The sequence below is a fragment of the Camelus ferus genome, chromosome 10 (genome assembly GCF_009834535.1).
Source record: "Camelus ferus isolate YT-003-E chromosome 10, BCGSAC_Cfer_1.0, whole genome shotgun sequence".
Taxonomy (NCBI): Eukaryota; Metazoa; Chordata; class Mammalia; order Artiodactyla; family Camelidae; genus Camelus; species Camelus ferus.
Window position 1 is genome coordinate 31,205,747 of NC_045705.1, and position 10,955 is coordinate 31,216,701.

Below are 10,955 nucleotides of genomic sequence, written 5' to 3' on the forward strand. Positions count from 1 at the left end.
ATGAAAATGGTGATTGTTTTTATTCATCACCCCCAGTATACTTAGCAGTGCCTGTCATGTAAAAGCTCAAACGTATCTGTAGAATGAAGGAAACAGTAAAGCACTATAAAACTGGTCTTTGGGGCTTTATCCCCTACGCTACATTCCTTCCGCTTTTAGTGCTGCCTGAGAGGGAACCTCTTCTAGAACTCTGTGTCTCCTTAATTTCCCACTGATTCAGATATAGATAGAAAACAGTCTTTCTCTTTTCCTGCCAATAACCATTTCAGAAAATGAATGACACCTTGGGAACCACCACGAAAATTCCGAAGCCGAACAACCCAACCTTCCAGAGGGGTTTGACAAACACTGCACTTACCAATGAATGAACCTGTTTCTGGTGACGGAGAACAACTTGCCACTTTCCACATAGTAGAAGCCTCCCGCGCTCTCACTGTATTTCGCGGCTCCGGCCACGGCATTTGCAGTTCCTGCAAAAGGAGAGTGGGAAGCCTGCACACGTGGTTCTCCAGGGATGACACGCGCTGAGAAAGCGGAGGGTGATGGACTGACAACCCATACAAAACGAAGGGGGAGAAAAGGGGAAGAAGTAGGACACTAAAGAAGCTCTGATTCCGGGGCTATAGGCATGTGGGCTCAGAAGGATGAACTGGGGGTCAGAGATTTAGGGATCCACGGGAGGAGTCCGAGGGGAAGGATCGGATCGCGCCCTACGGGGATGCTGCCGTACCAATGCCGCAAACTGTGAATTCCCGAAAGTGCCTCGGCCTTTCGCGCTCAGCTCCGCTGAGTTCCACGAAGCTCCGTTCCAGGGCTCCCGCCGCCGCCATCTTCCCGCCGCCGCCGCGAGGCCCGACGGGACACCAGCGGGGCCGGGCGGTGGCGTCACTTCCGGAGGCGGAGCGAGCGGAGAGCGGACAGGTAAAGCGGCTGGGAAAGGCCCCGGGCGGGCTCCACTCTGAGCTGTGAGGCTTCCACCGACTTGGTTGGAGACAGGGTGGACAGGGAGGAAGCCGGATGAGAGGGGCAAGGGGAGCCTGCAGACTCTACCTGCGAGAGCCTTTGCGTGGCGGGCTAGGAAGCCCCAAGGAGCGGCGCCATTTTCCCGGCGGCCTCAGGGCAGGGGGCGGGGCCGAGTTTGTTTCCATTTTAAAAACCGCGGCGCGGGCGGCAGGGCTGCGCCCCCCGGGAGGGGCGAGGTCCTGGGAGGCTGGGCGTATGGCGCCCTCTGCCGGATTCCGAGTTTGCCGTCACCTCTCCCTGCTCCGCGGTGTCAAGTGAATCTCTGCCCTGTCTCCTTTTCTTCACCTTTCGGGGACCCTTGGGATGGGGAGTGAAGGGCAAGAGGCCTTTTGTTTGGTGTTGGAATTTTTTCAAGAGACTATATTCGTGTATGCTTATATAATGAATCATAATTTGTTCACTTAAACATTGATGCTGCCACCCTGCTGGGATTACGTGAATGCTGCTTGCTTGCATACGTGAAAAGGAATTTGCCTTTCCTTCCATTTGTGATCCTGGATGTTTGGAAGGTATTGCGGCTTTACCCGTATATTTAGAGCAGAACAGATGCTCGATTTGGGGGAAAAATGCTAATTTTCAGGGGGAAAGGTGTTTTTCCCTTGCTAGGCAACGTTTGTTAAGCACTTCTGTTATTGTTTCTTGTTGATACCGGTGGCCAGGACCCTTCTCTGTCCTTCTGCTTCATTCCTGTATTTTGGGTTGCTCTCCACTATATTTCCAGCTCACTCCTAGGACACCAACTCCGGCAATGCAATCCCTCCGTCCCACCTACAATCCATTGTTCCTGTCATCTTTTCACTGTCCCTTACTACTTTGATGTTTCCTTCTAGCTCTGCTTAAATTCCATTTAATTTACTCCCTTGCCTAGCTCTCCCTCATCATCATACTCAGATAAAAACTACTGCTTTAATTAACTCCAAGTCTGCAGCTGCGTAGAACTGGAGAAAAATGTGCAGATGCACTGGCCTGCCTCCCTCTGCCTCCATCATGACTCTGAACCTTCAGTGGGCCCATTCTGCTGACCAGCAAACACACTGTACAGTAAAGTTGCTTTCTACCTTTTGCCAGAAAGGAGGTACAGAAGAGGGGGTGACTTCCAGTCATACGTATACATAGGTATATTTGTTTTCATATTCTTTTTCATTAAAGATATTGAATATAAATCTACCTTCACTCAAAAAAAAAGATATTGAATATAGTTTCCTGTGCTATACAGAGGAACATTCTTTTATCTTTCCATTCAAACTTTTCCTCCTACAGCCTTCTGCATTTCCTTCTTAGGTAGCTGAACCCACTCCAGTTGATCTTACTTTACGCTTGCTCTCCCTGTCTCTCTGTTTTCCAAATACCCTATGATGTAACTCTTCCCAAACACCACGTACATTGTTTTGTTTCTTTTTGTTTGGACTCCTATCACAAAATACTGTATACTGGGGTTGGGGGGACGGTATAGCTTAGTGGTAAAGTGCGTGCTTAGCATGCATGAGGTCCTGGGTTACATCCCCAGTACCGCCATTAAAAAAATAAACCTAATTACCTCCCCCTCCCCCCCCAAAAGGGACTCTGGAGGAAAAAACAAACAAACAAACAAAAACCAAAATAAAAAAAAAGATTCTATATACTGGGTGGCTTAAACAACTGACATTTACTGATCACAGTTTTGGAGCCCTGGAAGTTCAAGATCAAGGCATTCAGTGTCTGGTGAGGGCCTGCTACTTGGTTCCTAGACAGTCATCTTCTTGCTCTGTCCTCAGATGGTGGAAGGGGCAAGGGAGCTCTCTAGGGTCTTTTTTATTAGGGCACTAATCCCATTCATGAGGGCTCCTAATAACCTAATCACTTTGAGATTATAATTTATATAAAGAATATCATATTTGGTCTTTGTCCCTCTTCCTGGCCCAGAGCACCTAAAACCCTTGGAATTTCCTAAGTGACGAGAGGATAGATATGTCTTTTGTTATGTTAATGAAGCAATGAAAGTTTCTGGGTAACCTAAGGATGGGGACGGGTTGCCAGGTGAACCAACCACTTGATTAGAGGGTTGGAACTTTCAACCCTACCACCCCAACCCTTGGGGAGGGGAGAGAGGCTGAAGGTTATGTTCAGTCTCCAACGGCTAATGATTTAATCAGCCATACCTCTGAAATGAAGCCTCCATAAAGCTAGAAAGGATGGGGTTTGGAGAGCTTCCAGGTTGGTGAACCAGAATGCATCCATGTTCCGGGCCCCAAACTCTATGGGAACAGAAGCTCCTGCATTTGGGACCTCGCCCTATGTATCTTTTCACCTGGCTGTTCATTTGTATTCTTTAATTCTGTTTCTAGTAAGTGACTGGTTTTTTGAGTTCTGTGAGTGACTCTAGCAAATTAATCAAAATTGAGGAGAACATCGAGGGAACCTCTGATGTATAGCCAGTCGGTCTGGCCATAGGTGACAACCTGGAGTTGTGATTGGCCTCTGAATTGGGGGCAGTGTTGTGGGACTGAGCCCTTAACTTGCAGAATCTGCTGCAATCTCCAGGTGGATGGTGTCAGAATTGAGTTAAGTTTGTGGGACACCCAGTCAGTTTCTGGGAGGAAGTGAGTTAATTGCTTGGTGGTGTGGAAAAACCCCACGCACTGGACCTCCCCAAAGCCCCTCTTTGAAATACCATCATATTAGGATTACGTTCAACATGTAAATTTGGGGGAGGACGTAAACATTCGGTCTGTTCCACTTGTTAAAAACTTTCAGGGGCTCCTGTAGCCCTGATTTTCAAGATCTTTGTCCCTATTCAACTTTATCTCTCTCCTTTTAATTTCTGCAGCTCCTTGAAGGAGAAACACTTTTTTTTTGTCCCAGTTGTGTGCTGCTGTCTTCATGCAGTGGGAGTACCCGCTCGAGTCCAGGTGAGATTCAGTCATATCTGAGCACATCTGTCAAACTGGTGCAGTGGACTTGCCAGAAACCTATTTGCAAGGGGACTGAAAAGAGTCTTGGGAAGCGGTTTTGCCTTGGAGAAGGAACCTGGAGCGGTCCAACGATGCCGTAAGACTTGGCTGTAGTTGAGGGATCATTTTGAGTACAGTGATTTGTTTCCCTCCCGACTTCCACTGGACTTGCCTCTGAGGCTGCTGCTGGCTGAGTGGGGGACTATAGCGAAAAAGAGTAAGTTCATTACAAATTCTATGAAACATTGAGGGCCCGCAGTGTTTCACTGAGACTGCTGTCACAGAGAGTGCAGGAAAAGGAGAGAGCCAGCATTCCCTCGGCCCGCCGCCAAACGACCCCAGAGCAGTTTTACCTATTTAAAGGCTCCAGCACGTTGGAGGGAGTGCTTTCCATAAGTCTGGTGACCAAAGGGGTGGGGTAAGTACCTGGCAAGAACTGGTGTCCGGTAGAGCAGGGGTGGTCCTCCAGGGAGCCTGGAGGCTAGCCAGCACAGCAGTTCTTAACCGTTGGCAGAACTACCTAGATTACTTAGAAATGGATTGTTTCCTAGGCAGATTGTGTCATGAACATAGACACCTCTTGGGTACTCCCAGAAATGCCTGAGGGACTGTTTAGCAGGGACTGAGAATCTGCCTAAGTAGGTGGGGGCAGAAGTCAGGAGAATTTGTTCGCGTTTTTAATGTAACTGTGCTTTTACTCATGGGTTGGGGAAACTTGAATTTTACCAAATTGAATTATTTCACTTGTGAAGATGTTGCTGGCGATTAGGTTTTTGTCCTGTCCTGGAAAGAATTCAGAGACGGGACACGGAGGCTAAGAATGTGAACTGAAGATTTATTAGGGGATGGATAGTACATTCTCAAGGGGAGAGCGGGCAGGCTCAGGTGAGCAGCTGCCCTGAGTTTCTTTGGCAAGTTGGTTACATAGAGTGTAAAAATGAATGGGCAGAATATTCACTGGGGAGGGAAGGGTTTGGGGTCATAGTCCCTGATTTTCATCCCAACTCCACCTTCCCAAAGGGAGGACGGATTTTTGTCCTTATTTAGTCTTGATCAGAAGTATCATGGCATTGGTGCATGATGGGTACTTCTAATCTGCAAGGCTAATTTTATTGAAATGAGGGCAAAATGAGCAAAAGATTACATTTGGACACTGGAGATTCCTGCATTTCCCCACCTTTTTTTTAATCAGCCTCCAGGTCGCTCTTCACTTCAAAAGCTGTGACCGCTGATCAGCCCAGAGGTTCCTGCTTTCCATTCTCTGCCCAGGGACCCCTGGTGCTTACATGATGTGTGATTTCCTGCATTTGGCCTGTGCCCTTCCTTTCTGTCCAGTTCCTGCCATTTGGCCTGCATCCCCCTTTCTCTGCTCATATCTAACTGTCAGCCTGCTCTAACAATGTCATCCTTCTTTTAGAGTTCTATGTGCTTGATTGTATGATTTTTTTTTATCGCTGCTGTAACGAATTACCACAGATTTAGTGGTTTAAACGATGATACTTTTATTATCTCACAATTCCATGGAAGTGCAACACGGTTCTTATGGGGCTAATATCCAGGTGTCTGTAGGGCGCTGAGGACTGGCATGGCCTCCCTGAGTCAAAACCAGCTTCTGCCATTTGCTTTATTTCTCAGATTTTTGGGGGGGAGGGGAGGGAATTAGGTTTATTTAATTTATTTATTTTTAATGGCGGTACTGGGGATTGAACCCGGGACCTTGTGCACGCTAAGCGCATGCTCTACTGTGACGGAAACAACAGGCCAGTCAAGAAACAAGCACCACTCGGAGGGTTGGAGTACTCAGATGTATTACGCTGGCGGGCTCAGAGGGGCTTCTGCTCCGAAGCTCTGAGCACCTCCAAGATGTGCGCATGAGGTTTTATAGGATAAAGTACAAGCTTGGGGTATTCGGCCAATAGGCATGGAACAGCTTTAGCAGCATTATCATCACAAAAGTGGAGGCGGGGAGGCAGCAAACCAACATTCCAAAGCCAGATATGTATCTTTGAAAACCCAGCTGGCTAGCAAAAAACATGAACAGCAAACCAACACTAATTAACCTAGATTTACAAGTTAGTCCAGCAGAACTCAGATTAGTATTCCGATACTTAGATTTGTGAGTTATCTTGTTAGATCAGCCCGGTTTTTCCTTCACACTACCACTGAGCTGTACCCTCCCCTCAAACTAACTTCTGAGTCACACAACCTGTGACCTTTGGGCCATTTAGTTCAGACTGTGTTAATTTCTTAGGTACTTGTCTATCACAGTGCTTTCCAAACACAGTATTTTCTCACATCTATAAAATTTTTCCATGTATAAAAAGTAAGAATTTAAAAAAGATTTAAAAATGTGTTACATAATAAATGGCTTAACAGAAAAAATTAAACTATTTAAAATTTTAAGTGTCATGCAATCAATATGTGATTTAATGTAGTTATGTTTCTTTCTTTCTCCCCCCAAAAAGTGGTTGTTAAATTGATGGAGCATCTTATAATTTCTCAGGAATCCAGGAATTATAATTTTTGACAGCTGTCTCATTCCTCTTCTCCAGCATCCATGAGATTTTTCAGAACTTGAAAGTTCCTCTGGCGGTGAGGGTATAGCCCAAGTGGTAGAGTGCATGCTTAACATGAAGGAGGTTCTGGGTTCAATCCCCAGTACCTCCTCTAAAAATAAATAATATAAACCTAATTACCTCCTCCCACCAAAGAAAAAAGTTCCTCATACATCTATCAAAATACATCAAAGTGTACATCTGAAATATGTGTAGTTAACTGTACAGGAATTATACCACAATAAAGGTGTTAAAAGTTCCTCATAAGTGTTTGAAGGGATGACTAAATGAATGAAAAATGCACATATACATTCTTAGAAAACTCAAATACCGTTTAAATGATCAGCATCCTGGCAGGGTATGGTTGTAACATAAGTGGAATCATATTGCCATCTAGTGGTTAGGTGGTAACTTCATTTAGAAACAAACGCAGAATGTTAGAGGAAGATTATTGCTTGTGCAGCAAGTTTTTATTTATAGATGTTTTCATAGGAAAAAATATTTTTATTTCTTGACACTATAGTCTTGGTTTTTCTTGAGAATGTCTTGGTTTGCCAGATCACCACTAATGAGTAAGTGTAAGTGAAGGGTATTATAAATTGAACTTTAAAGCAGATTTTCCTAAACTAACTTAATAGCTATTCCTTGAAAGAAGAATTTGGTGGTTGAAATAAGCATGGGAAATGATAATCAATAAAGTTCCGTGTATTTCTTTCCTTCAGAACTTTTCAAAGACATTAATATGATAGTGTGCTTTGCATAGCTCCGAGAGGGGCTTGTGTGTGATGTTTTCCAGACTCTATACTCTTTTCAAGAAATAATTCATTGAATTACTGTTCTATGGGTAAAAAATGTTAGGAAACACTGTTCTATTGTCATTTTCCTCACGTGTTAAAAAATCTGTTAGTGCATAGTGTTTTCCTGACTCCAGAGCCTTTTGTGACCTTCGTGTCCATGTTCTAGACACAGTGAGTTCAAGGAGCACTGTAAGAAGTCAGCAGTCATGCTTTACTAAGATAAGGATCTAGTTAATTTTTAGGTAATAATTTCTTTAATTGAAATTAGTATTATGTCACAATGAACACTTTGTGTATGTGTGTGTGTAATCTTTCTTTGACGTTCTAGGAATGTGGTTTCCTGCCGTTTGGACAGTTACTTTCAATAGTAGCTATTAGCAATAGCAGAATGACTTGGGATATAACCACAATGCAAATGACTTAAGATTTTCTATTTCTGTTAGGTCTTTTTATATTGCCTTTCACCAATGTGTTGCTGTATTAATCACAGCGACTAAATGTCAGATTCCTGGCAGGAGCTTCGTTTACCCTTCATTTATTCTTTCAGGCTTGACTGCACGCCTACCATGTGCTCGGCACTGGGGTAGAAAGATCCCTCAGAATATAAGCTCTTGTACACCAGAAATCGACACGTTGTAACTGACTATACTTCAATTTAAAAAAAAAAGAAATAGAAGATCTGTGCAGTCAAGTGTCTTGTCTGCCTTGTTTTCTGTTGTATCACTGAGGTCTAGCATGGTGATTAGCACTTACTCAGAGTTCATGATGTATTTGCGGAGAGAATAAAAATTTTATGCTCTCTGCTGTTGAGACGCGATCAGTTTAATAGACAAAGAAGAAATAGAGATAACAGTAAAATACGTTAATTATTATAAAAGAGATACCTACAAAAAGGAGAAAGAGCATTCCAGGCAAAAATTCTTGAAAGCATGGAGATAACTAGGGTGAGGAGTGGTTGAGAAGGCTGGGGTCATTTTGCAGAGAGCTTTTCCTTTCTTGCTGAAGAGTTTAGATTTACTTGACCGTCTTTTCTTACAACTCCGTGCTTAAAGTACTAAGTTCCTGTTGTAGATTTGGTATAGGAATTTTATTTGATCTCAAACCAAACTTTGTAAATAGTTAAAAAACTTTTTGAAAGGTGGATCTGACCTCAGTCTAGAGAGGCTTAACGTGTGTGACTTGAAACAGAGCAGACATCACTGTAAGGCTGGTAACTCCTGGGGAAGCCAGGATGAACTTGTAGGTTCTTAATAATTGTCCTGACATGCTGTTTAGAATTTTGAAATTCTCCCCAGGAAACCCCCAGAGCAGAGCCCTGCAGGAGGAGTTTCTTTAAAAATGCAAAATTGTGGAATAAATGAAGTGTGTCACTTGTCACTTCCTTTTTCATGATTCTTTCTACCCGCTTAGGAAACCATGATTTCTGGCGCCAGGACCCTCAGATGGCCCCTGAAAGCCCAGAGTTCCCACTCAGACCTGATCTTCCTGTGCTTTGGACTTAATCTTTGGGATCATATGTCTTGGATTTTTTTCACCTTTCATATAATAGTTCCCATAAATTTCAATATGTTGTGATTTCATTGCATCCTTACTTAAATGTTATTTTTACATTATTGGAAGAGCTTGCGTGTAATTCACAAGATCAGAAAAAAGAAATCCTTGCTTGAACTGTCCTGAGTTTTGCTTCTAACAGTATACATGCTATACCTCTTGAAACCAGCATTGGAAATGATCTGATGTGGATTCATTCTGAGATGCCGGTGATAATAAAAGCTTAATAAATTGCCCTTCCCGGAGGTATGGGTACTGCGTCACACATTGCCTTAGCGTGCAGAGCGTTGTCACTCTTTCCTCTCTTGCTCACCTTGCTAATCAGTTGCTGGGGAGGTGTCCTTTTCTACCTCAGTATCCTTTCAACACAGTGATTTGGACAGCTGCTATCAGCCGGCTGAAATTGACATGTGGCATATAATCCATGTACCATCGAATCCAAAGGAATGGAACTCTTAATGGTGGAGCTGGAGGCTTCACCAAGGAACCAGATGTGTAGGCAGGCTTAACAGGGGCAGTTAAGTCATCTCAATAAAATATGATTAATATTGAGATTAAAGACAAAGATCAAAGCTGATCCAGGAAAGAGTTTTATTTGCATGTATAGAGCCCAGAACTGCTTTTTCATGTAAAAGCACACAATACAATTAAGAAGCTAGAGATGCAGGTTTTTAAGTACAGATTCACATTTAAATCTAGATTCTTGAGAAGTTGCACCCACACCCGAGGCTTCCTTCTAATTCTGTCCCTTCTTAAAACCTCAGGGCTGTCGCTTCTTTTGTTGCTGTGAAATCGTGGGCAGTGCCAATCAACCTACCCGTGTTTTTGCATCTTCTTTTGCAAAATAATGATGGCAATTAATAACAACTGGGAGATTTTGCCATCTGTTTCATTCGTATCTCTCTTCATCTCCTCCTGTGAGTTCTCTAACTTTCTCCTGTTCTATTCCTTCAAAGAGTAAAAAGGTTCAAACCATAAAAATAGGAAGAGTTTTTAGAAGTATTACCCCTTCCTCATTTTGCCTGCCAAGTTTCCATTTGGTGCAGGTGCTGACAGATGTTTATGGGCAAAGAAAATAAGTTATTTCTATACCACAAGGCAAGGATGCTCGCTGACCTGTGTGAGGGTTAGGACTTTGATTAGAGGCTCCAGTTTGAGGTCAGAGGCCAATGCTTTTCTAAATCCCAGACTTTAGTTTTCTTTTAGCTCGCCTTTGTTATCGCCCAAATCCTGCAAGAATGTCTGGAAATTAAATAAGTTAAAATGTACGACCGTAATCTTGGGCCTGGCAGAGCTTCTATAGGCAACCACAGGTCCACACCCAGTAATTGTTTATACTTCTCCTGCATCCTCCAGGATCCTGCTTACGCATCAGTTTCTGTTGAGTAACTGTGCAGAGCCAAGTCAGGAACGGTAATGTTCCTTGTCTGCCTTCTTGGGCTGGCCTGACGCTGGCTCCTGACAATGCCAGGCTCGGGAACTATTTATTTCTGAACTCCAGCCAAGAAATCTAACAATTCTCTCCCTTCCTTTCCATCGCCCTCTTCTTCCTTACCAGTGCCAAGTCTGGGAGTTTTCCTCGTCTAGAGACTATACAGGCAAGGAAATGAACTTTCCTGGGATACGACAGACCACTTAACAGAAAATGTATCCTTTGTTCTCATTGAAATGCCTTTTCCTTAAATGACATCTCTCTCTAAGGCTTCTGCAGACGTATCCGCTGTTAGCTACTTAATTTCTGCAAGGTCCTTCTCAAGAGGCTACGAAGCAGGCATTGAAATTCTAGTTTTCCTGATCAGGAAGCAATAGCTCAGAAAGGAAAACTGGATTCAGTCAAGCAATTCTCTTAGTTGAGCCTGAATCCATTCTTTAAACTTATTTAAAAATCCTTTTAGCTTCTGGCAACCATGTCTAAGACAAAGGAAGCAAACTCTTATATTCCCCTACAGAAAATAGAAGCAGGTCTTGTTATTGATTGCTGACTCCACCACGAATCAGAAAATTTTACTTCATTTGGACATACCCAGGGACAGTCCAGCATGGATTACAGTCAGCAGGGATGTGGGTTCTACTTCCTGCTGTTAACCCGCCACTTGACC

At 43.6% G+C, this 10,955-nt stretch overlaps 1 protein-coding gene and 1 long non-coding RNA gene across 2 annotated transcripts in view; one reads left to right on the forward strand and one right to left on the reverse strand.

Annotated features, from left to right (window-relative positions):
* Positions 1-878, reverse strand: part of NUP160 (nucleoporin 160) — a 39,003-nt gene extending 38,125 nt beyond the window's left edge. Inside the window, exons 1-2 of the mRNA XM_006190267.3 lie at positions 731-878; positions 359-470 (exon numbers count right to left, since the gene is read on the reverse strand). Of these exons, the coding sequence (XP_006190329.1) occupies positions 359-470; positions 731-830 (212 nt within the window). The 5' untranslated portion in view covers positions 831-878. The remainder of the gene's footprint in view (positions 1-358; positions 471-730) is intronic.
* Positions 879-884: 6 nt separating this feature from the next.
* Positions 885-10,955, forward strand: part of LOC116666372 — a 70,500-nt gene continuing 60,429 nt past the window's right edge. The window contains exons 1-2 of the long non-coding RNA XR_004323196.1: positions 885-921; positions 3,830-3,911. This is a non-coding gene — a long non-coding RNA (uncharacterized LOC116666372). The remainder of the gene's footprint in view (positions 922-3,829; positions 3,912-10,955) is intronic.